The following is a 27,202-nucleotide window of genomic DNA, read 5'->3' on the forward strand; positions in this document are numbered from 1 at the left end:
CCGTGCTCTCAGCCCCCAACTATACTCCTTATACACCTATGACTGTGTGGCCAAATTCCCCACCAATTCGATTTTCAAGTTTGCTGATGACACCACCGTAGTGGGTTGTATCTCAAACAATGATGAGACAAAGCACAGGAATGAGATAGAGAATCTGGTGAACTGGTGCGGCAACAATAATCTCCCTCAACGTCAACAAAACGAAGGAGATTGTCATCAACTTCAGGAAGCGTAAAGGAGAGCATGCTCTATTTACACCAACAGGGATGAAGTAGAAAGGGTCAAGAGCTTCAGGTTTTTAGGGGTCCTGATCACCAACAACCTGTCCTGATCCCCCCATGCCGACACTATAGTTAAGAAAGCCCACCAACGCCTCTCCTTTCTCAGAAGACTAAGGAAATTTGGCATGTCAGCTACGACTCTCACCAACTTTTACAGATGCACCATAGAAAGCATTCTTTCTGGTTGTATCACAGCTTGGTATGGCTCCTGTTCTGCCCAAGACTGCAAGGAATTACAAAAGGTTGTGAATGTAGCCCAATCCATCACACAAACCAGCTTCCCATCCATTCACTCTGTCTACACTTCCCACTGCCTCGGCAAAGCAACCAGCATAATTAAGGACCCCACGCACCCTGGACATTCTCTCTTCCACCTTCTTCCGTCGGGAAAAAGATACAAAGTCTGAGGTCACGTACCAACCGACTCAAGAACAGCTTCTTCCCTGCTGCTGTCAGACTTTTGAATGGACGTGCCTTGCATTAAGTTGATCTTTCTCTACACCCTAGCTATGACTGTAACACTACATTCTGCACTCTCTCGTTTCCTTCTCTATGAATGGTATGCTTTGTCTGTGTAGTGCACAAGAAACAATACTTTCCACTGTATGTTAATACGTGACAGTAATAATCAAATCAAATCAAATCCCTGTTTCCAAGGTGTGTCCCCTTGGGTGCAATACCAACAGCCGCACCAGTTGCCTTCTCAGCTGTTTGCCTCTCTACAAGGCAGTTGGGACGAACATTGAGATCTTCCTGGAAGAACGCGGGACCGTCCCACCCCTGATCTCCACTGCCCACAGGCAGAAGTGCTGCTCTCTCGGGAGGCTCAGGCTACCACAGCAAGTCACTGCTGATGTGTAGTTTCTTGGAACTGTGGGTCAGGTGGGCATGGATTACCAAAGGCCGACAAGGTGCTTGTCACTTCTCTTCTTCTGCAAGGCAAAATGAAAGCTGCATCTTGCAAAGCTCCCTAATTGGTTGGGGAGTCTAGAGGCAGAATAACAATTGGCTTACTCTGATAAAGAGCAATTGCCGGGTACACTGTTCAAATTCAGATTCATGAACCAAAATTTATCCTACCATTCTGGCAGGGATTAATGGCAGAAGATTCTGTCCAGTGAGTCAGTGATGCTTAAGGAGGGAAGTCCAGAGCTTACAACCTAAGTATCTGAAGGCATGGTCATCAATGGTAGAGCAATTGAAATTGGGGATGCTGAAGAGGCCAGAATTAGATGAGTGCAGATATCTCAGAGAGTTGTGGAACTGTTGGTATTGCACCCAAGGGGACACACCTTGGAAACAGGGATTTGATTTGATTTGATTATTACTGTCACATATTAACATACAGTGGAAAGTATTGTTTCTTGTGCACTACACAGACAAAGCATACCATTCATAGAGAAGGAAACGAGAGAGTGCAGAAGTAGAGGGGAGAATTTGAAAAGGATAAGAATTTTAAGATCAAGGTGTTGTTTGATGTGGAGCTAAGGCAGGTCAGTGAACACAGAGCTGGTAGGAGAATGAGACTTGATGCAAATAAGGATAGAGGCAGCAGATATTTGGATGACCTCAAATGTGGAGCTACAGAGGTGGGAAGGTATAATGCAGAAAACTAGCTAGAAATGCCTTGGAATAGTCAAGTCTAGCACTAAGGCATGAACAAGGGTTTCAGCAGCAGATGAGTGGAGGTGGGGCGAGACAGGTATTGTTAACAGAGATGGCGGTGATGATAATCACATACATATGTGGTGAGAAGCTCATCTCAGTGTTTCCAAATTTAGTCTCAGACAGAAGAGGGATGGAATTGATGGCTAGGGTACAGATTTGGAACCAGACAGAAGACAATGGCCTCAGTCTTCCCAATATTTAATTAAAGGAAATTTCTGTGCATCCTGTATGGGATTTCAGATAAGCAGTCCAATAATTTAGCATCAGTGGAGGAATCAAGAAGGGTGCTAGTGAGGTATGTCGGCAGCATACATGAGAAAACGTGTACTGTACTTTCAGATTATGTTATTTCGGGGCGGCACGTAGATAAGAAATAGATTGGGGCAAGGATAGATCCTTGTGGGGTGGATAGTCACCAGAGTTAATGGTGTAAGAGAAGAAGAAAAAACAGTGTAAACCTAGCTACTATGATGGTCTGGCCCACCGTCAAGGAAAACTGCCAGCCGTCCATTTATCACTCGCCCCACCTCCACTCATCTGCTGCTGAAACCCTTGTTCATGCCTTAGTGCCTGTAGAGGTAGAGCCTAGCAACACATCTGATTTTCAAGCCTATCATTGTCAATTCCAGAGCCTACCAGGTAACATCTGGCAGCATCTGTGAAGAGAGACAAACGTTACCTTGTTTCTCTCCCCACAGATGCTGCAAGACTTGCTGAGTTTTTCAAGCATTTTCTGTTTTTATTTCTGATTTCCAGCATCCGCAGTGTTTTGCTTGTATTTATATTACCGGGAAAGGACTGACAAGAGCCCCGGGGTTGATAATGTGCTGATGTCCTTGCAGAAGGGAAAGAGTAGCTTGTAAATCTTCCTCTGCTCATGCTCCCATTGTATTTTAGGTCTTGGCTTTTTAAAAAAAACTTGTCTTCAATAAGGCCGGTATAAGTACTATTCCAAATTCAGAAGGTTTGTGCAGTGAAAACTGAATCAGGGTCATCGCAGGGTGAAGGCAAAGTCATGCAAGGCAAGGGAAGTACTTTGTGGTTCTATTAGGTCTATTCATCCCTAGTACTGTACTCCAAAGATGGAATGGCTCTCAAGTCATCTGAAAAAAACCCTCCCTACAGGTCTTTTACATAATTTACCGGTCTTTCAGGCCATCAACATATATAGCAGTTGAATGTATACAAAACCTCATATTCACCTGAAATGTAAATCATTTTTGTAAATTAATATTTAAACAATTAGAAAATTTACCACAATAGCCTGGTGTTCCACATACTGTCCTCATGGTCACTTGATCGCTCACAATTTTGGAAAGTCCAAAATCAGCTATAAAAGGAAAGAAAGTACATCCCTGTTTTCTTTCTGTTGCATCATTTTGTAACTTAAAAGATTAAAGATGGACTTTATGAAGTTGTTTTTTAAAAGAATTCTGAAGGATAAAGCATGTTGGCATTCAACGACATTTATTTCATACTTCTGCACCAATAGGATGAGTGCGAACATTGCCTGACACGCAAATCTGAACTCAATGGGTTGAAATGAGTTCAAACATTTGAACTAATTTGTTCAATGGGTTTCATCAGGTTTATTTAGCGACATTGTAAAAAGAACTAACCCAGAGAAACTCTGCTATTTAAGAAGGGTTGTAGAGATTAGCCAGGGAATTACAGACCAGTGAGTCAGAGGTAGGGAAACTATTCGGGAAGATTCTGAAGGACAGCACCTATCTCCACTTGGAGAGGCAAAGCTTGATCAGGGATAGGCAGCATAGCTTCTTCACAGGGAGGTCATGCCTAACAAATTTGATTGATTTTTTTGAGGAGGTGACCAGGTGTGTCGATGAGGGTGGTGCTGTTGATGTAGTTTATATAGATTTCAGCAAAGCCTTTGACCAGGTCCCACATGGGACACTTATAAAGAAGGTAAATGCACATGGGATACAGAGTAATTTGATAAAGTGGATTCAAAATTGGCTCAGTTGTAGGAGGCAGAGGGTGATGACACCCTTCAGAATCTTCTCTAACAGTTGTAGGAACAGAGGGGAATGACAGACACTGTTTTAGTGACTGGAAGCCAGTGTCCAGTGGTGTACCACAGAGATCTGTGCTGTATCCCCTATTATTCATCATTTATATCAACAACATAGATGTAGGGAGTAGGATTAGTCAGTTTGAGAATGACACAAAGATTGACTGATGGTTAACAATGAGGTTGAGTGTCTTGGGCTACAAGAAGATATAGATGGGATGGTCAAATGGGAAGATAAGTGGCAGATGGAATCTGCCCGAAAGGTATGAGGTGATACACTTTGGAAGGAATAATTTGACAAGGAAGTATTCAATGAATGGCATGACACTAGAAAGTTCTGTGGAACAAAGGGACCCTGCTTGTTTGTCCATAAATCTCTGAAGGCGGAAGAACATGTTAGTAGGATGGTGAAAAAGGTATATGGGACACTTGCCTTTATCGATCAAGGCACAGATTACAAAAACAGGGAAGTCATGTTAAAGTTGTATAGAATTTTGATGAGGCCACAGCTAAAGTAGTGCAAGCAGTTCTGGTTGCCATATTAAAGGAAGGATGTGATTGCACTGGAAGGGGTGCAGAGGAGATTTACCAGGATACTACCTGGTATGGAACATTTAAGTTATGAAGAGAGGTTGGATAGGCTTGGATTGTTTTTGTTGGGTGACCTGATCGAGGTGTACAAGATTATGAGGGGTATGGACAAAGTGGAATAGGGAACAGCTATTCCCCTTAGTTGAAGGATCAGTCACAAGGGAACATAGGCTCAATGTGAGGGGCAGGAGGTTTAGAGGGATGTGAGGGAAAACCTTTTTACCCAGGGGGTGGTGACGGTCTGGAATGCGCTGCCTGGGAGGATGGTAGAGGTGAGTTGCCTCACATCCTTTAAAAAGTACCTGAATCAGCACTTGGCACATCATAACATTTAAGGCTATGGGCCAAGTGCTGGTAAATGGGATTAGGTGGCAGGTTAGGTGTTTCTCATGTGTCAGTGCAGACTTGATGGGCCAAAGGGTCTCTTCTGCATGGAATGATTCTTTGAACTCTTCCAATAAATTCCTTTAGATACTGACTCAGTGATAAAGACAAACTTGGTGCAAGTTAACTGTGCATTCGCTGAATTTAACAAAGAACAGATTCTAAGAATGAATGAAAGTATTAGTCAATTAATCCAAAATTCGCTGAAAATTTGTCCTGGGAGCAATTCAAATCAATAATATAATCAAGGTGTTTAGAAGACACAATTAAGCTCAAGAGTGAAAACTGAGTTATTTCAATTTGTCATCTAACCCAAGATTTAACCATACCCTGAGGTAACCTGTTACTCTTTTACTGTACATAATTTCATTTTTATCATTGTTAGAGCCGTGTCTTCAAGAACTTTAGTTTCTTTTAAAAATTGGTAGGACATTGCTCTACTTGGACACTTGGAAGCTGTCCTAGAATTTTTTTTAAAAAAAGATCGTATGCTCCATTAGACTGTCAACAAGCATAGCTTTTCTAGGAAATCACATTAATTCAGCCAACTGACCACTGTGGCACTTGAGGGGACTTACTTGGATTGCAACTGCTTTAATTGATGAGGAGAAACTGGTTTAAAGGCAAGTGATTTACTGGAAATCGCCTGACAGAGATGAGCTTTAAATTTTGAACTTTTTAAAACCTTAGTTGGGAATGAACTGAGCAGGGGATTAGATGCCCAGTTTGCATTCTTTGTCTTGTTTGAAATACAGTGTGTTATCAGCATCCAGTTAAGATTTCTCATCTCAGTGGAACTTGTCTGTATTTGGAAATCTGAGAAACGGTGTCAAAAAGGATTGATCTATTTCTATTCTCCTCCATGCTGAAGCTCTATTGTGAGAAGCTCCAGACGTCTACTGGGACTAGGAGTCCAGCTTCACAAGTGAGCACCAGATTGACAGGACCGGAAATGGGCGAGAGGCTGAATAATTTATTTAAATATATTTAAATCCAATTCCATCTGTTTAGCGAGCCCAGTGCTGAATTAACCAGTTCTTACAACTTGTTTTTTAAAAATGAAATTTTTTGTTTTACAATAAATCAATTGTTCTGAACTTTTTGAAAGAAGTCTGGTTAAAGTCTCTTTTTTTATTCTGGATCTAAAGTAATGAAGGTAAATAATTGGCCATTTTCGTGAGTGAATTAAACATTTACACTAATAGTGTGACCTATGGAGTAGTGGGGCTAGAGAAACTATGCACTCCTCCCTTCTTGGTTGTAATCACTCTAACTTGGAAGAATAATTCTCATGTCTGGAGATGGAGGGCTGAGAAGTGCAAAATTACTCCTTGAGGCCAAACTTACATAATAGAAGTGATCTGGCAGCGCCTGACTGAAGAATCCAATTTCTCTACAATTGATGTGGAGCTAGGAGGCGCAGGAATGATGAATCACTCTTAGGAAGAACCTTGATGACATGATTTGTCCATCAATGAGGGAATAGTGACAAAAATAGCCCTTCTCCAGGGCCTCAAATTTCAAACAAGTTAAACCAGCAAACAATGAAAAACAAACGGGACATAGCTGCCTAGACTTTGAGGATTCAAGCTTCGGGGCCACATGGAGGCAATAGACTGCAGTTTGGAAAAATGCTGCTTTAAAAAATAACTGAGTGCCGTTCAGTTTGCAGAGATTGCAAATCTATTCATTTCCTTAGCTTTATTAAGGCCGCCTTTAGAACACAGAATTCTCGACCAAGTTGTTCTATAAAATAGTTCAAAGGAGACCACCTTGGGGGCTATTCTCTAGCAGCGCAGTGGGCTGGGAGACTCAAGCAAAGGTCGTGTAGCGGGCTTCCCGCTGGGCACCATGGCCTCCGCATGTCTCCGCCTGCTAGATTTCCGGCATCGTCTGCTCTGCGCCAGAAATCGGTGGGGAGCCGAATAAATTATTTAAATAATGATTTACATATAATTAGACTGAAGTCTCTGGACCCACTAGCATCTCCCCCCACTAGAAGCGTTTCACTCTAGCAGAGTTTACAACAACTCCCCACTAGAGGGGAGCTGGTGGCCTGACACCACTGGAGGGAAGGGAGGCCATGGAGGCCCACCAGGAGATCGGGGTAAGGGGAGTGCCCTATGGGCATTGCTAGCTTGGCAGTGACAGCCTGGTCCCCTGGCACTGCCCAAGGGGCATCTTGGCACTGCCCACCGGGCATCTATCAGTGCCAAGGGGTGGGGCCAGAGGGGGAGGGGTGGGGAGATGGGTTAGGGTGGGGGTCCCACTGCCACTCTGCATTTTTGGATCAGCAACAGAGGGAGGGAGGCCAGCGATAGGGACTGAACGTCGGGTTGAGGTGGGGGGGGGAGGAGCCAGAACTGAGGGGGTTGGGAAGAAGATCGGGACTGCCGGGGTGGGTGGGTGGGATTGAGGCAGGCTTGGGAAGGGTTCAAGGCTGGCCCCGACATGACCGGGAGGCTTACGATTGGACTGAGGGAGGCTGGAGGGGCATCGGTGCAGGGTTATCCAGTAATCGGGCTGGCCAGTAATCGGGAGGCCAGCAGTGCGGGCTACTGCGCATGCACCGATCTCCACTATGACAGATCAGATCTCCGCTATGACAGATCGGCACATGTGCAGTGTCGCACTCAGTGCTATGCTGCTGGCCTCTCCAGTGGAACTACGCCCCGCCCCCAGCTTTTCAGCGTGATTCACACTAAGGCACTCTGTGATGCACAGTGTGTGGGAGATTCATTTTGAAAGTGGGATTTACTCCAGTTTTTATGCAAATTCGGCACCTGGAATTTGTTTGGGAGAATTTCACCCCTTATGTTCCTACCTACCCCCTATGGCCTCATACCCTCCTCCCGAACCTATGCCCGTCTACTTAACTCACATGATCCTTTCAGTTTAGTGTCACTCATGCCAACCTGGCTCCCACCAACCAACCTTTGCCCTTACACCCTCCATCCCAACTCACCCAGTATCCTACAGGACCAATGCTGAGATGAAATGAAATAAATTTCTAAGTGTATATTGCAGACTTTATTTATAAAAAACATTCTCATTCAGTAAAAGCTATTCATTACATTTATATTCCCTCAACTTTATAATCCCCTATAAAAACATTTAATTCAAATGTTTAATTCCCTTAGAAATAAAGAGTTAAGTTAAGAACTTAATCCCGTATAAAAACAAACATTTGAACTCAGCCCCACATCAAAAGGCAACATACAACAGAATCTTCTGCTCTGAAATTTAAATTCAGTGGCGAAGGCAGATGTGAGAGTGATTCTTAATCAGCTCATTAAATAAGCATACGCGAGAAGCTTGCCGATCCCTGTGGCAGGAGCAAACAGGAAGTTGCTGTCCTCATCATTATATCATGTGGTCGAAAAGGGCATCTGAACACCCTTCCACCTTTGCCAGGCCACTACTTCACCTTTCCCCGCTAACCCTTCCTTGATCATCCTCAACACAATTTGCATTGATACCTCTTGGTTCCAAGCCTGGATTGGCATTTCCAGACACTCCCCAAAGAGAACAATGCAGTACCTCACTGTTAATTATGAAAGATGTCTTCCTCGCCAGGTGCATGCCACCTATATAGTCATAAAAATGAGCATTTTAATTTCATGCTGATGGGGAGGTTAATTTTGCTGGGGAATGCAAGGTGGCCTTTTAATGAGCATGAATGTCATGCTAATACATGCAGAAGGGCTTCCCAACTTTGTCAAGAAACTCAACTGAATTTTACCCTGTTTTTAAAGTACTGAGAGCTTAATTCCTACAGTTCATCCCAATATCGGGAAACTGTTTTTTAGCATTATGCTAAATTACATTGCCCATTCCGCCACGCATCTCACTGTTGGGTGAACTGGAAGATTCCAGCCTTGGAGCTGTCAAATTGTGAACTGACAGGCACCCCACTGTGATATTAATAGATTGTGAATCAGTCATGCAGCTGAAATATAATTCTATAATTGTAGCCCTCAGGCTTATGTCAACAGAGTGAAATAGCAAACACTTTTTTAAATTGCAGCATGTTTTATTTTAAATTTAAAGTCCAGAAGATTTAAATGCATGACAGTTCCAAAAATCTTGACAGTTCCCATGACAACATGACAGTTACAAACTGCTTGACAGCTTTGCACATTTCTTGACAGCTTGACAATTCTAAATGGCTTGACAATTCCCTTGACAGCTTCCTTGTCAGCTCCGATGAATTTATCCACTTTCTACACACATTTGTGTCTACTTTTAACATTCCCAAAAGGCACATGACCTCTCCCAAAGGGTATGTTACCTGGCCTAAAGGTGTGCTTGGGCCTAACCAAAATTGTACTTTACTTCTCTAAAGAACTCTGACAGCTTTAGACCCTTCTCCTGAAAGGTCAAAAGCCCATAAATTATTTTTGAGTATTTGACTTAGAAAAATTGGATCTGTTTGAAGATAGCTGCAAGTTCATGTGTGACCCATGAACCATAGATGTACAAACTACAAATCATCCGCCCACCCTTCAATAAAAATGGTATTTGCTGGGTTCAGGAGCAGGGCTTCTAGAATCAGGAATCCGGTGCCATTTTGGCAAAACTGGAGACCCTCTCTGTGTTTATGAAAATTTAGGCCAGGATCTTACTCTCCGAATTGAACTTTGCAAACAACGTCGCAGATTCTTCCATCACCAACCTTGCATATATCCTGCCGCACTGGCAGACAGAACCACCAACAGTGACAGAACTGTGGTATATAGTTGAGAACAAGTGTCCTAGGAGCCCACAACATTGACTTCAAGCCACATTAAGACTCATGGCATCAGGTCAAACATGGAAAAATCCTACTGATTACCACCTACCTCCCTCCCACAGCTGATGAACCAGTACTCCTCTGTGTTGAGCACCACCTCGAAGAAATACTGAGGATAGCAAGGGAACAGAATGTACTCCAGTTTAAGGATTTCAATGTCCATTACCAAGTATGCCTTGGTAATAAAACAGTGATGGGTTAGACTTAGAACCGATTCAGCAGCTCAAATTAGAGCATCCAAGAGGCACTGTGAGCCACTGGCAGCAGCAGAATCATGACCAACTACACTCTGTAATCTTTTGATCTGGCAAAAACCCTCACTCTAGTCTTGCCATCAAGCAAGGGGATCAACCCTGGTTCAATGAGGAGTATTGGAGAGCACGTCAAAATGTATGCTAAACAGCAGAAGCAGCATGGGTTAGTTAATGCATGGAAACGTCACCTTCAAGTTTCCTTTCAAGCTATACACCATTCTGACTTGGAACTATATCGCTGTTCTTTTGTTATTAATGGGTCAAAAATTTAGAATTTTCTACTTAACACCCTTGTGGTTGTGGACTGCAATGAACTGCAGGAGCTAAAGAATGTGGCTCACCAATATCTTCTCAAGAGTGAATAGGGGTGGACAACCAACGTTGGACAATCAATACAAGGATGAATAAAAGAAAAATGGGCAAATACCATACATAATGGCAGTAATCCCAATGTATAACTGTTTTTCTTCAAATTAAATAATTTGCAATTTATGAAGAGGGTTTAATTTTGCAATCAATTCTAAACATGTTATTTAAAATCAATCGTTACACAATTAAAAATTAAGTAAAGCTAAACCCAGGCAGTATGGCAATAACTGATCACATATTGACAAAAACATATTATTAAAAATGTAAGGTTGAAATTTACTTGGAAATTATTAACTTAGTTCCTATATCATATGGCAATGGGGATTGGATTTATACTCTGACACATCATTTATTAGTTGAGTTTATAGATGTTTGCATTGGAAGCTTTGTTCTGCTTTGTAATTATTGGATTAAATGCTGCACTTCAGGCAGAGTTGAGTTACGAGTGCAACAGATTTCCGGTTCAGGTAAATACAATTTCTTTATCATTCATGATGTGATCGTGATATGCTCTGCTACTTACTGTTTTTTTAAAAATTAAACGAGCTTCCACTTTTAAATGCAAGAAACATTTAGCAAATGATTACCTGCAATATATTTTTCAAATTTTTGAAGATAATATGGAGTGTTCGTTTAACACAGGTTTGCCCAAGGCCTGGCCCACAGCCAGATATTGTCTACGAGACATTTTCATGTGGCCTGACTCATCATTGTCATGTAAACAAACGCTGAACTCCAAAACTTCCTTGCCAGACTTCTAAAACATAAAAGTCGGGCAGCATGGTGGCACAGTGTTAGCACTGCTGCCTCACAGTGCCAGGGACCTGGGTTCAATTCCTGTCTGGGGTGACTGTCTATGTGGAGTTTGCACGTTCTCTCTATGTCTGCGTGGGTTTCCTCCAGATGCTCCGGTTCCTCCCACACTCCAAAGATGTGTGGGTTAGGTTGATTGGCTATGCTAAATTGACCCTTAGTGCCAGGGGGATTAGCAGGGTAAATATGTGGGGTTGCTGAGATAGGGCCTGGGTGGGATTGTGGTCAGTGCAGACTCGATGGGCCTCTTTCTGTACTGTCGGGATTCTATGATTCTATATTCAGGGCTTGTTCATCCAATCACAGGCTAGTCTCTCCATGCATTGGCTGCTGACAGATTGCATATCAGCAGTCAATGCATGGATAAACCAGCTTGTGATTGGACAAGCTCATATCATCAGTTGATGGGTAAGTTCTTTAATATCACTGTTTCTGGCTGTGGAGCTCGAAGTGGACAGCTAAGTTTATTGGAGAGCGGGCAGGTCAGAGCCTGCGACACCGAAGTGGATGAGTGGTGTGCAGTGGGGGGCGGGGGGTGGGGGGGGGGGGGAGGGGGCTGGGGAGAGTGAGTGAGAGACTGAGTGCGTGGGCCTAGTGAAAATGAGTGACTGAGTGTGTGGGGTAGTGAGTGTGTGTACGGAGTGAATGAGTGAGCGAGTGCAGGTGACAGACTGAGTGAGCGAATGCAGGAAAGTGCAAGGGACCGGCTGAGCGGGTGCAAGGGACCGGCTGAGCGGGTGCAAGGGACCGGCTGAGCGGGTGCAAGGGAGAGTGCGAGAGATTAAGTTGGGGGGTGAGTTTGTAAGATTGAGTAAGTGGTGGGGAGCTGAGTTTAAGAAACTGAGTGTGTGTGTGGGGGTGAGTTCAAGAGAGTTTGTGAGCGAGTGTGTAGGGCGAGAGTGAGAGACTGTGTGTGTTGCGGTGATTATGAGTCTGCCTTACATGTTGTCTCAGGTTTCTCACTCACTACCACACACCAACACATACACAGACACCTACTTGTAAAGTAAAGTAAAGCTTATCTATTAGTCACAAGGCTTAGATTAACACTGCAATGAAGTTACTGTGAAAATCCCCTAGTTGCCACACTCGGGTACACTGAGGGAATATTTAGCATGGCCAATGCACCTAACCAGCACATCTTTCAGACTGTGGGAGGAAACCGAAGCACCTGGAGGAAACCCACGCAGACACAGGAAGAACGTGCAGACTCCACACAGACAGTGATCCAAGCCGGAAATCCTGGCGCTGTGAGACAGCAGTGCTAACCACTGTACCACCGTGCCACCCCTCATATACACTAATTCTCTCATACTCTGGTCATTTGTTTTACTTCTTTTTAACTTAACAATTTGTTGCTTTGACATTGTTGTACTTTTGATCAGCAATTGTTTCTTTCCTTAAAATCCCAACTTTTTTTGAAGTTCAGTTTATGGTTGTGCCAAAACTTATCTTTCCAAAATTTGCACATCGGCTCCTTGAATGAGAAAAATATGCAAATATGGCCCCCTGAGTGAAAATGTTGGACAAACCTGTTTTAACAACTTTAAATTAGCCACTGTATTGTGCTTTTTTACAGTACTTTTCTGCACTTAAAATAAAAACAATAATAAAAGTTATCTGCAAAAAGGAAAAGTAGTTGGACAATGTTGTGACAAAAAATGTTATCTGTCTTTTAAGCATCTACTGCAACTACACAGTGTGAAAACCATTCACACAACTCACCTATTTTTAACAATGCATCTGGAGTAGGAGAATCGTAGAGAAGGTTTTCAGGCTTGAGATCACGATGAACAATTCCATTTTCATGCAGGTACTAACCAAGAAACAACAAAATGCACAGTAAAAAACAAATGCAGTTACTAGCAGCTGATACATGCCACTCAACTAATGCCTATGACTGCTGTAATGAAGCGGTTGTTTCATACTTAATCAAATAAATAAGTGAATAATCATTCATGTGGATGATACTTTTGCCAGAGGCAAATAAGGATTGTCATGGTTTAATTTTTAGTTTAATTGTATCTTTTATTTTTCATGGAATGACAGGAATCCTTTGAGAGCTAAATTTTCTCTATATTTCTGTGATATAAACAGATTTCTCAACAGTACTACAATAATTAAAATTCTGTAAAAATATTCTGAACTATTCTTTGACCAGATTTAGGTTTTTTGTGGGGTTGGAAGGAAGGTTGTAAAGTGGGCAGAAGTATGCAAGGAAGAACATTGAAATACAATGATTGTGCAAACAGAACCTTTAAAAACAGTGTATTATTTCTCACAGAAGTCCTTTCCTCTTGTAAGGTAACATCATTATAAGACAAAACTGATATTCTTAAAATGTTGTAGATCATATCCTTTTTCTGTCATAATTATGGACAACTGAACAAAAGGAGTTAGTGGTCATATAAACAGTGGGTTATAGAATAGAAATAAAACTCCTCAGTCTTCAATGAAAATAAGGCATGAAACAAACAAGATTTTAAAAGAACATTTATATCCAAAATATCTCTTGGTTTAACCGATTGCAAACCATTCATACTTTGCTCTCACAACTTGTTTTAGAACCATAGAACCATAGAAAATTACAGCTCAGAAACAGGCCTTTTGGCCCTTCTTGTCTGTGCCGAACCATTTTTTGCCTAGTCCCACTGACCTGCACTTGGAATTTCTTAGCTTGAAAATTACTGTGAGCTGTTATCTTATGACCTTTGTATTAAATTTATCTTTCACTACTTTAACAGAGGCATTTGATCTATTACTTCTAATTGGTTTATAACTCCATTTAAATAGTGGAGAGGGGAACTTGAGACCAGCGCTTAATGACTGCAAAAGCACCGTTACCAAGTAGCAATATGCAGATATATTTGAAGAGTTGATGAGAAACACCGCTGGCTGCTTCTCACATGATTTGCCTGGTGTGAGGCAACTCAAGTGGTGCATTGAAATGTGTCCTCTATGCGTTTTCCAATGGTTGAAGGAGCAAGATTATACTGTCAAAGCGCAAATACAACAACTGGCCAAACCATATGGAGGGAGCATCTTCCTTATTCCTTTCTGAAACAACAAAAATTAGCAAACAAGCAGGCCTGTTCTTTAGCTTTTAAAGGGTCATCAACAGGTTATAGCCGTGGTATTTTTGATTTACTTATGTTCAGGGAAAGTTGGCAGGATCACAGAATCAGTGTGGTGCAAGAGGTCATTTGGCCCACCAAGTCTGCACCAATTCTCCAGTATGCGGGTGAACACTGGTGAGTTGCTGGATGAGTTTGAAGGCTTCTGCTGACCACTCAAAAGGCTGAGAGAATTATAGAGTTTTGCATAAGAACGGGAGAGTAATTGCAGTGCCACTTGATCTGCACTAAGAGCAGATCAGGGACGGGGGAGGCAGAGAGGGACACATTTGAGAGGAGGGGGTAAAAAGAGGGCTCTTAGATTGTCCTACCTTGAGAAGGTCTTTCAGGAGCATTTGTTGGGAGGAGCCAAGAGCAGCCTCTCAGGAGGATTTGCTTCCCAAAGGGTGTAGTAATGGAGTTGTGTATATATAAAAAAAAGATTCCCCTAGGCCTTTCATCTTCCAACTGATTCCTTCCAGGCTGCAGCTGGTGATATTAGCAACCTTTTGTAATTTGTTGGGGAATTGAAAGAGGTGCTCCACAGGAAAAGAGTATACTTCATCGTCTTTTTCCAGAGGAGGGGACACAAGGATGCAAATGCACATTAAGTTTGCCAGGCGAGCAACATTTCCAATGATGTGAAGTGTCATTGATTGCACAAATGTGCTTCTGTGGGCCACCCATTTCACTGTAAGAGCTACCATTTAGTCAGTGGACAGTTGGTGTGAAATCAAACCAAAAGATTCATCTTGGTACATGCCTGCTACCCTGGAAGCACTCAAGGTGCTGTCTTCCTAATACAGTCAGCAATTCCATCTGATCTGGTAATAAAGTTCTCAGAATGCTGAAATATTCTAAGTTCCTGTATAAAAAGGATGCTTTGATTGCTGAGTTTTAATGGGTCAGTTTTTCAACTTACATCGTGATTTTCCCCATTGAAGCAGCCTGGAAAGTGAGTCTGCGAACTCCTTGTCACAGAATTCTCAACATTTCCTGCCATTATCAACAGTTTATAATAGACATGCTCAGTAACAAAGTGAAATGGAAAGTTAAAAAAATTTTTTTTTACAACATCCTGTTGAAATGGTTGATTTCTGTGAAGCATCATAAGCTTACAGCACAGAAACAGGCACCTGGTCCACCGTGTTGCATGGACTAAAAACAAGCCACCCGGCCTAGTCACCACTTTAGTCTGTAAGCCCTGCAGGTTAGGCATAAGAGGGCCATATCCAGACACCTTTTAAATGAGCTGAGGGTTTCTGTCTCTGCTATCCTTCTAAGGAGTGAGACCAGACCCTCACAATCATCTGGGTCAAAAGGAATTTCCTCATCCTCCTCTAATCTTTCTACCAATAATATATGCCCCGAATCACTAGCTGAAGTAAATAGGACCTTCCATCCACCCAATCCAGGCCTCTCACAATTTTTTACATCTCAATCAATTCTTCCCTCAGTTTCTAGGAGCGCAATACAATCTTTTCTCAAAGCTGCAATTTCTGAGTCATAGAAACATAGAAAATAGAAGGAGTAAGCTATTCGGCCCTTCAAGCCTGCTCCACCATTCATTTTGATCATGGCTAATCATCAAATTCAATATCCTGATCTCACCTTCCCCCCATATCCTGTTAGAATTTCATGACATCTCCTCTCACAGTTCTAAACTCCCATGAATATAATCCTAATCTCTCCTCATATGGCTGTCCTAGGAAATAACCTGGTAAACCTTCGTTGCACTCCCTTTATAGCAAGAACACACTTCCTCAGATGAGAACACCAAAATTGTACACAACACTTCAGGTGCCACCTCACCAATGTCCTATACAATTGTAGTAAAACATCCCTACTCCTATACTCAAATCCTCCTGTTATGACATATCATTTGCCTTCTTTACTGTCTGCTGTACCTTCGCGCTTACTTTCAGCAACTGATGCACAAGGACACAAAGGTCTTGCTGAATATCCACTTCTCTCAATTTATACCCATTCAAATAATAACGTGCCTTCCTATTTTTGCTACCGAAGTGGATAACCTCACATTTATCCACATTATACTGCATTTGACATGCATATGCCCACTCTCTCAGCTTGTCCAAAGCACGCTGAAGCATTTCTGCATCCTCCTCACAGTTAACCCTCCCACCCAACTTTGTATCATCTGTAAATTTGAGGATAACGGGAGGGATTTTACAGTATGGCTTGAGCAAGACCGGAAATTCCTGCCTGAGGTCAAAGGACATTTCCGTTGTTCGCCCCTTGTCTGCTCTGATACTGTGGCGGGTGGGGGCGGTAGAATTCCGGCGAATACATTTAGTTTCCTCGTCCAAATCATTAATATATAATGTGAACAGTTGGGGGCCTAGCACAGATCCCTGAAGTACCCCACTAGTCACTCCCTACCAACTGGAAAAAGACCCATTTATTCCAAATGTTAGCTTCCCGTCTCCAAACCAGGAGCAGGGGCAGGGGCAGCTGGACTCATCCCTTCCCCCATGTCTCTTCTGTGTGACCGTTTATAAATGATGTAAGACCTTCATTCCCACTCCTAGGGGACTCTGAAAATACAGCCCTCTGCCAGTTCAGAAGCTGAAAGCACCAATCTATCCTATGTTAAGTCTCTGATGGTGAATAAATGATTCATCACTCAATGGCATTAAATCGGCAATCTTGCAGCAAGGCATTAAGATTAAGGGGAGGTGATGGCCTAGCGGTATTATTGCTAGACTATTAATCCAGAAACTCAGCCAATGTTCTGTGGGACCTGTGTTCAAATCCCGCCACAATAGATGGGTGGAATTTGAATTGAATAAAAATTTTCTGGAATTAAGAATCTACTGATGACCATGTTGATTGTTGGAAAAACCCATCTGGTTCACTAATGTCCTTTAGGGAAGGAAATCTGCCATCCTTACCTGGTCTGGTCTACATTTGACTCCAGAGCCACAGCAATGTGGTTGACTCTTAACTGCCCTTCAAGGGAAACTAGGGTTGGGCAATAAATGCTGGCCAGGCAGCGACGCCCATGTCCCACCGATAAAAAAAAAATCAATAATTCCAATAAATCTATAATTCATGGATTATATGCAAAGTAAATTAAAAGGAAATCATTAAAAAGATGTGCTGCAGAACCAAAGGATGTTATGTTTCTATCACGACAGTGCGTAGTTCCACAGGAATAATTATTGTTTCTGTTTTTATGGACAGCAGATATCATATCCAGTTACCAAGAAATAAAGCATAAACACATTAATACAATGGGGGTGACCTTACCTGCTTGTCATGCCAGTAGATGGGTGTTGTGAGCCAATAAAATTGCATGAGGCGCGAAAAATCGGTTTGCATGCAGTTTCTCATCTCTCGCGATCTTACTGGCCCCGGTATTCCAGCGTAATTAGCCTCACACAAATCCATTTAAATCCTAATTGAAGTATTATTAGTGAGCCCAGGATACAATTGTCCATGCTCACTTGTCTTAATGGCCTCATGGGTGTAGGATCTCACCAACAAGGATCACCCATGGTCCCCATCAATAGGGACTTGGCGTGGTGGCCTCGCTGGTATGACCAGAGGCCATTGAGGCCTCCTAGGAAGTTGGGAACTGAGGGGGGAAGGGGACAGTACCCCTTAGGCAATGCCAGCCTGGGAACCTGCCAGTGCTAGGCAGCTACCCTGGCACTGCCAGCCTGGCAAGATCTACCAGGCACCCTGGCCCTGCCCACTAGGCACTGGGCAGTGCCATGGGGTTGGGCCATAATGCAGGCGGGACGATCGACCAGGTTGGGGGAGGAAGGTGCGATCAGCCGGGCCGGTGTAGGGGTGATAGCCCGGGGGGTGGGGGGGGGGGGGGGGGAAGAGAGAGCTGATTGGCCAGGGAGGCTAGCAATCGGGAGGGTGATATCCTGGGAGGTGACTGACAGATCTCTCTGTTTTATCACAGAGAACAGAGAGATTTGCGCATGCACAATTGCAACCTCTAGTGTGAACAGCCAGCTTTCTGACGAGCTTAAACCCTGCCCCCTCCCTCTACTGGCAAGAAACAGATTATCCATCATTCTTTGCACTAAATGCTGTAAGATTTCATTTGTGGCCTCGCCAAAGAAACGGATCTGAAAATCTCCCATTTTCACACTCATTCAGCACTTAAGAATTTTTTGGTAAGATCGCCCCCAATAAGTTTCAAGCGAAAAGAATCAACAAAATTTAACACAATCAATGGACAACTTAATCTGGGAAAGATAATGTTTGCTATCCATCAAATTGAATCCCTACAGTACAGAAGGAGGCCATTAGGCCCATAGAGTCTGTACCAACCACAATCCCACCAGGCCATATTCCCGTAACCCCGCACATTTACCCCTGCTAATCCCCCTGACACTAGGATAAATTTAGCATGGCCAATCAACCTAACCCACACATCTTTAGACTGCGGGTGGAAACCAGAGCACCAGGAGGAAACCCACACAGGAATGGGGAGAAAGTGCAAACTCCACACAGACAGCGATCTGAGGCTAGAATTGAACCTGGGGTTCCTGGCGCTGTGAGGCAGCAGTGCTAACCACTGTGCCACCATGTTAAGTTAATGCAATAGGAAAGGTTACAGATAGGGTAGCTGCAAAGACATGATTTTTCTTGACAAAAAGGACATAAATAGATAAACTCAGTAGAACAACAAACCTTGGACTCGAGGATAAGTAGCATCATAGAATCTTTACAGTGCAGAAGGGGGCCATTCGGCCCATTGAGCCTGCATCGACAACAATCCCATCCAGGTCCCATCTCTGTAACCCCATGTATTTACCCTGCTAATCCCCCTGACAGTAAGGGTCAATTTAGCTGGCCAATCGATCTAACATGCACATTTTTGAACTGTGGGAGGAAACTGGAGCACTAAAACCCACGTAGATACGGGGAAATCGTGCAAAGTCCACACAGACAGTGACCGAGGCCAGAATTGAACCCGGGTCCCTGGTGATGTGAGGCAGCAGTGCTAACCATCTCAGTATGATTCTATTTGCCCTGAAGTCCAAGGTTTATTGTTCATCGTTTTACTGAGTTAATGAGGATGGCTGGGACTCACTTCCTTTTAGTCCTACAGTAGCCACTGAGCAATGGTAACAATTCTCTCTGTGCTATGTGTGAAAAATTCCTGTACATATGTTACCATGTTAGAGATATCTGGAGCTCAACACACTGAAGCAGTATTTTTTTTGCCATTTTAATAAAAAGCAATATTTTGAACTCTATATACTAAACCATATGTAACTAACTGCAGAGAATTTAATTGACGACAATATTAAAATATTTATCAGGCACTTAAAAGGAGAATGTTCTGGTGGTAAATATTATGGATCCATTCAGCCCAGTCAATGAGAAGAAGTAGAGTTCAACACAAATTAAAATAAAGTCATATGATTAAGTAAAAAGGATTGCATATTAATGATCAATGAGCTTGAATAAACAAAGGAATGGGGTCTGTGCGTTTTGGTTGATTGTAAAATCTGTCAACCAAGTGCTCACAGATGGTAACAGTAAAGAAAACAAACTAAATTGTGGGATTGCATGTGTAGGAATGTGATGTTGCTTTTGGCTTTTGCACTGTGTTCAGTTTTATTCTATGTATTCCAGCAATGCTTCCCAAATTATTTTCCAAGGTGACTCCGCTTTAACACTTGAAAATTAATATGACCCCAGATGCCAACAAAATCAAAGCAGCAATAAAGCAGCATGGTATAATTATTGAAGTTTGTGCATTAGAGTGCCACATATATAATATATGCATGATATGAATTTGAAAATGTGCTTTTTAAAGTACGTTGTAAAAATGTTATCGGCCCAGATCTTCCATTCTCCAGAGCTAACCCGGAGAGATGCACTGGTTCCCAGGCAAGGACTGCATGTTTATTCTGCAACTTGATTTTGTCTGTTTGCACTGTTTGAGAGCACATTTCCACTCCATCTGATGAAGGAGCAGTGCTCCGAAAGCTTATGGTATTTGCTACCAAATAAACCTGTTGGACTTTAACCTGGTGTTGTGAGACTTCTTACTGGGAATTGCTTGGGCAGCTTCAACTTCTGTTGGGCAATTACTCTGTATCTGGAACTCCAATTTAAAGAGACTACGGATGATTCTGACTTTCTCTGCAAAACAGTTACCCAGGAAAGGCTAGTCGCATTAAAACAAGTTCTAACTCCTGGGTAAGTATGATGCTAACCCCCCCACCACCCAATCTCTCCCAGACTACATAATTATCGCCTCAACCAACAACTGACCCTCCAATCCCCAAGCAACTGACTACCCCCAACCCCAACTAACCCTCAACACCCCCCCCCCCCACCCACCCACCCACGAGCACCTGAATACCACCCTGCCCACTCCCCAGTTGTAAGCTGCTGGATACTATTCAGTAGATCTGAATGGAATCTTTGTAGAGTTAAGTAGGTTAACTGTATGACTATATATATTTATTAACTACAAGAACAATGTACATATATACAGTAAAGGGTTCAAGCAAGTCTGCACATGCATAATAGCTCCTTCTGCTGGCTGGCTGGCCAATTAAGCCCAGCCCACTGCAGCAACTAGAAATGATCTAGACCATTTTTCCGTGCACTATGTCCATAAGATTGGGTGTGAAACTTTGCCCAAGAAATGGATTTGCGACTCTCCCATTTTCACGGTAGTTGGACACTTAGAATCATTCTTGTAAAATTCTGCCCGATGTGTCCTAGGCTCAGCACTAAATTCAGAAAGCCGAGTTAAATGCAAAAGAAATTCTATGGAGAAGAGGAGATTTGACAGAACATTTTCCAGGGTACAAAGAATTTTGAACCAGAAAAACTCTGTCAAATACAGGATTCAAGGACGAGAAGACAAATATTTGAAGTGTATTGCGTAAGTAGGTCATAGAATGAACAGATTTCCAGTAGGATTGGTGCAATAGGAGCTGTTTAATTTTGAGCAACATCACAAATTCTCAAATGGATTGGGAGCTCTTTTTATTGATTCACGCTTTTTTTCTATTCGTTCATTGGATGTGGATGTCGTTGGCTGAGCCAGCATTTAATATCCATGCTTAATTGCCCTTGTACTGAGTGGCTCAAAAAGCCATATCAGAGGGCATTAAAGAATGAACCATATTGTTGTGGATATGGAGTCACATGTAAGCCAGATCAGGTAAGAATGGCAGATTCTTCCATAAAGAACATTAGTGAAACAGATGGTTTTTATGACAATCGAAAATGGTTATCATTAAACTTTTAATTCCAGATTTTTATTTTCATCATATGCCGGATTGGGATTCAAACCCAAGTCCCACAGCTGGATCTCTGGAGTGCTATTCCAGTGACAATACCACCACACAACCACAACCCCATCCTTGAAGGAACAAATATGGGTTGTAAAATTACCGTAATATTGCATTCTTGCAAATATTTGTAGTATAAGGGTCTGGCACATAGAGGGTTAATGTGGGACTGAGCACAGTACCATCCACACAGTGATGTAAGAGGCATATGATCTACACTCAGGCTCAGTCCAGTGTTGGACAAAGCCATGTGTAAAAGCAAACCACAAGACAGCTCCTAGCTTATACTTTTTACTATATTTGTAAATTGTTCCAAGAGTCAATAAGGATTATAGTTAATCTACGTATGACTATGAAGACATATTCAGACCTACCGAATTGTAATCAACACCCTACAACACATTTTTTACTCAAAATATCTAGTAATGTTAGTTGTAGACAGCTTTTTAACTCCCAGAATAGTTGCATTCATCACAATAAGGGCCTGAAATCAGACTGACCTAGGAGCCAATCTAGACATGGCACACCTTGGAAATATATTCCACAATTCTGTCCATTTTGCCAAAAAAAAAAAGAAAATTAAGAGTACACATTTTCTTGATTGACAACATAAAAGTCAGAAATCACTGTTGCTAATATTGTAGGCTCATACTTTGGTTCAGTGCCGGGATGTTTGCTTCCGAGTTAGAACGCTCTGGCTTTAAGACTCACTTAAGAGGCTTGAACATATAGGCTGGGATTCTGCAGCCGTTCAAGGTGGTGGGATCTTCCAGTTCCACTGATGGCGCACCCCCACTGCATGTTTCTTGGCAATGGGTCCTGTCGCTGTCAATGGGATTTACCATTGCTTCTACCCACGCCGCCAGGAAACATACAGCTAGGAGGCCAGCAAATCCCGCCTATAATCTAGGTTGACATTGCATGATGTACTGAGAGCTCCACTGCTCAAGATATCCCCTTTCAGATGAGATGTTACATCTAAGTCCTGTTTGCTTTCTCTAGTGGATGTAAAAGATCCCATGTCACATTTGGAGGAATAGCAAGAAAATTCTCCTAGTGTCCTGTGGAAAATTCATCCCTCAATCAACATTACAAAAGCAGATTACCTCGTCATTAATCTCATTGCTGGTTGTGTGGGACCTTGCTGTGTGTACATTGGCTGCTGTGTTTTGTTACATTATAACAGTAATTCAAAATTAATTCATTAGCTGTGAAGCACTTTGGCATGTCATAGAGTCAAAATGCAATATATAAATTTAAGTCTTTTATTTCTAATGGGATCATAATACAGTCTGACCACTGTGACATGAAGTACTGGATTCCAAAGGGCCCGGTACAACTTTTAACATTGCTCAAGTGCTGCAGCTGCAACTGTACCACAGGGCCTAATTAACAAAGCAATTAGAAATGTTTTACAGGAGAAGGTATAATCATGATCTATGCTTGTGCCTAAATTTGTCTCTTGTCCTGCTGTCATTCACAACACTTCAAGGATATTCCTTCGGCCAATGTCAGCGTCAGTTTTCAAATCAGAGATCCAAAACGAACAAGCACAGCTCCAGTCGGGACCTCAAAACCAGCGTTGACTCCAGGGACATCAACATAGCTGCTAAGTTCATCAGTGCTGGTGCTGCTACTGTAGGAGTGGCTGGTTCTGGTGTTTGGTTTGATTTGTCACATGTATTAGTATACAATAAAAAGTATTGTTTCTTGCATACTATACAAAGCATATCGTTCATAGAGAAGGAAAGGAGAGAGTGCAGAATGTAGTGTTACAGTCATAGCTAGGGTGTAGAGAAAGATCAACTTAGTGTGAGGTAGGTCCATTCAAAAGTCTGATGGCACCAGGGAAGAAGCTGTTCTTGAGTTGGTTGGTATGTGACCTCAGACTTTTGTATTTTTTTCCCGACAGAAGACGGTGGAAGAGAGTATGTCTGGGGTGCGTGGGGTCCTTAATTATGCTGGCTGCTTTTAAAAGGCAGCGGAAAGTGTAGATAGAGTCTGGTTTGCGTGATAGACTGGGCTTCATTCACGATCCTTTGTAATTTCTCGTGGTCTTGGGCAGAGCAGGAACCATACCAAGCTGTGATACAACCAGAAAGAATGCTTTGTATGGTGCATCTGTAAAAGTTGGTGACATAGCGGACATGCCAAATTTCCTTAGTCTTCTGAGAGAGTAGAGGGCTTTCTTAACTATAGTGTTGGCATGGGGGGGACCAGGACAGGTTGTGCGGGTTTTGGGACTGTGTTTGGCAACTTGATTTTTGGCTATGCCACGAAGTCATCCCTGAAGCAGCATAAGAAGTATGGAAAACTCACTCTCTGCTTGTATAGACTGTGGGGCAGGCTTCTTTCAGGTGCACTGGCTGCCAGCTGACTGTTGCAATGGAGGGGTGAGTGATACTTCCTCCTGTGAAATCCAGCCCATGTAGAAAATTCTTCTTAACACATTCTAGGAATTAGGATCCATAGAATCCCTACAGTGCAGGAGGTCTTTCAGCCCATCGAGTCTACACCGACTCTCTGACAGAGCATCTTACTCAGGCTCACTCCCGCAAACTCACACATTTACCCCACTAATCCCCCCTAACCTACACATCTTGGGACATTAAGGAGCAATTTAGCACGGCCAATCCACCTAACCTACACATAGAATCCCTAGTGAAGAAGGAGGCCATTTGGCCCATTGAGTCTGCATCTTACCCAGGCCACCCCTGTAACCCCATGTATTTACCCTGCTAATCCCACTAATCTACAGACACTAAGGGGCAATTTAGCATGGCCAATCCACTTAACCTGCACATCTTTGGTCTGTGGGAGTACCCGGAAGAAACCAACACAGACAAAGGGAGAATGTGCAAACTCCAAACAGACCATCACCCAAGGCCAGAATCAAACCCTGGTCCCTGGCGCTATGAGGCAGTAGTGCTAACCACTGTACCACCGTGCCACCCTAATTCTGGCCCCTTTCTTCCCATTGCACTATTGCTATCCCAGTCTACACTGTAAAAATTTAAGACAGAGATAAGAAATTCTCTCTCGGCAGGTCGCAAGTATTTGGAACTCTTTTCCTCAAAAGGCAGTGGAAGCAGAATCTTTGATTATTTTTCAGGTAGAGCTAGATAGATTCTCGATAAGCAAGGCGATGAAAGGTTTTCGAGGTCGGCGGGAATGTGGAGTTGAGATCGCAATCACATCAGCCATGATCTTACTGAATACCAGAGTAGATTTGAGGGGTCTAGTGCCCTACTCCTGTTCCTAATTTGGATATTCATACGTAATTTAAGTCCCATATTATAACTGTGCTATAATCTTGCATTTCTCTGTAATTTCCTTGCAAATTCCAATGCTCTCCTTGATCGATACCACTACTCCACCCTTTTTCTTCCTTTTCTATCCTTCCTTAACACTTTGTACTCTGGGATATTTAGTACTCAGTCTTGCCCTTTGGGTGAGGTCTCCAATTTCATCACAACATCATGTTCCCATGTGTTTTCAGTGCCTGCAGCTCAGTAACTTTTTTCACCACGGTCTGTGTTCCCATACATGCACGGTTATCCTAATTTAAACTTAGCTGTACTGATATTAATTGGGAATGGAGTTCCTGCAATTAATGGTCACTTAAGGGTCATTTCCCACCCAGCCTCAATTGTTAGGCTGGTTGGAGGATTTACCTGGTGTGAGGGAAGCTTGAAAAGAACTAATTTAGTTCTTTTCGGACTTTGGGTACTTCCCCATCCTTTCATTAGCCACCCCATCTTAGGATCCCTTAAACTTATTTTGTCCTTTGGTTCTGGGACTTAGGTTAAGGCATGTTGGTGTACTTCCGCTTTGGTCCTTTGCAGGTCTTGTCACTGCAGGGACTGGAGAGCTGCCAGCCAGTCAGATTGGCCAGCTGCTTACTAATGCGGGTTCTCCTCCTGAGCGAGGAGCAGAAGTGCCGCCTGCAGCCACTTAACACTCACTCAAGCATGAAATGGCTGCAGGTAGTCGGAGCCGGCGGGATGACTCTTCGGATGGCATTAAGGGGAACCGCCATATTTTAAAAATCAGACGCAAATCTAAGAATGAGTCAAAAGACACTTGATCGGTTGGAAGGCAAAGATTCATTTTCACTGAACCAATATTCTATGATATAAAATGAGCTGCCGTTTCACTATCACTTGTCTTACACAACTGTCAAATACCAATGGTGCTCACAATTTCAATTATAATGTTCCAGCGAAAAGCAATTTATTCACAAATGCGATTTAGAACATAAGAACATAAGAAATAGGAGCAGGAGTAGGCCATCTGGCCCTTCGAGCCTGCCCCGCCATTCAACAAGATCATGGCTGATCTGAAGCGAATCAGTTCCACTTACCCGCCTGCTCCCCATATCCCCTAATTCCCTTATCGATCAGAAAACTATCTACCCGTGATTTAAACATATTCAACGAGGAAGCCTCCACCACTTCAATGGGCAGAGAATTCCAGAGATTCACTACCCTCTGAGAGAAGAAGTTCCCCCTCAACTCTGTTCTGAACTGGCCCCCCCTTATTTTGAGGCTGTGCCCTCTAAGTTCTGGTTTCCCTTCTAAGTGGAAAGAATCTCTCCACCTCTACCCTATCCAGTCCCTTCATTATCTTATATGTCTCTATAAGATCACCCCTCATCCTTCTAAACTCCAACGAGTACAGACCCAATCTGTTTAATCTCTCCTCATAAGCTACACCCCTCATCTCCGGTATCAACCTGGTGAACCTTCTCTGCACTCCTTCCAATGCCAATATATCCTTTCGCAAATAAGGGGACCAAAACGGCACACAGTACTCCAGTTGCGGCCTCACCAGTGCCTTGTACAGTTGCAGCAAGACCTTCCTGCTTTTATATTCTATCCCCCTCGCGATAAAGGCCAACATTCCATTCGCCTTCTTGATCACCTGCTGCACCTGCAGACTGAGTTTTTGCGATTCGTGCACAAGGACCCCCAGGTCCCTCTGCACAGTCGCACGATGTAATTTTTCTCCATTTAAATAATATTCCAATTTACTATTATTTCTTCCAAGGTGGATAACCTCACATTTGCTAACGTTATATTCCATCTGCCAGATCCTTGCCCACTCGCTCAGCCTATCCAAATCTCTCTGCAGACTTTCCGCGTCCTCCACGCAATTCGCTTTCCCACTCACCTTCGTGTCATCAGCAAACTTGAATACCCTAGATTCAGTCCCCTCCTCCAGATCATCTATGTAAATGGTAAACAATTGAGGCCCCAGCACCGATCCCTGCGGCACGCCACTGGTCACCAACTGCCAACCAGAAAAGCACCCATTTATCCCAACTCTCTGCTTCCTGTTAGATAGCCAATCCCCAATCCACGCCAACACCTTACCCCTAACTCCGTGTACCCCAATCGTCTGCAGCAACCTTTTGTGAGGCACTTATCGAACGCCTTCTGGAAATCTAAAAACACCACATCCACCGGTTCCCCTCTGTCAACCGCACTAGTGACATCTTCATAAAAGTCCAGTATTTATTCACAAATCTCCTTTTTCTGAGCTCACAAATCTAATTAATGCTGATCAACTTAACTTAAAATTATTTTATAAACTAAATAC

General features: G+C 42.9%; 1 protein-coding gene across 1 annotated transcript in view; it reads right to left on the reverse strand.

Moving 5' to 3' along the window:
- Nucleotides 1-27,202, reverse strand: part of camk4 (calcium/calmodulin-dependent protein kinase IV) — a 115,722-nt gene that overhangs the window by 34,909 nt on the left and 53,611 nt on the right. Inside the window, exons 6-7 of the mRNA XM_078214670.1 lie at nucleotides 12,910-13,000; nucleotides 3,205-3,279 (exon numbers count right to left, since the gene is read on the reverse strand). Coding sequence (XP_078070796.1) covers nucleotides 3,205-3,279; nucleotides 12,910-13,000 — 166 coding nt within the window. The remainder of the gene's footprint in view (nucleotides 1-3,204; nucleotides 3,280-12,909; nucleotides 13,001-27,202) is intronic.

Source organism: Mustelus asterias, chromosome 6 (assembly GCF_964213995.1).
Source record: "Mustelus asterias chromosome 6, sMusAst1.hap1.1, whole genome shotgun sequence".
In the NCBI taxonomy this organism is placed as follows: domain Eukaryota; kingdom Metazoa; phylum Chordata; class Chondrichthyes; order Carcharhiniformes; family Triakidae; genus Mustelus; species Mustelus asterias.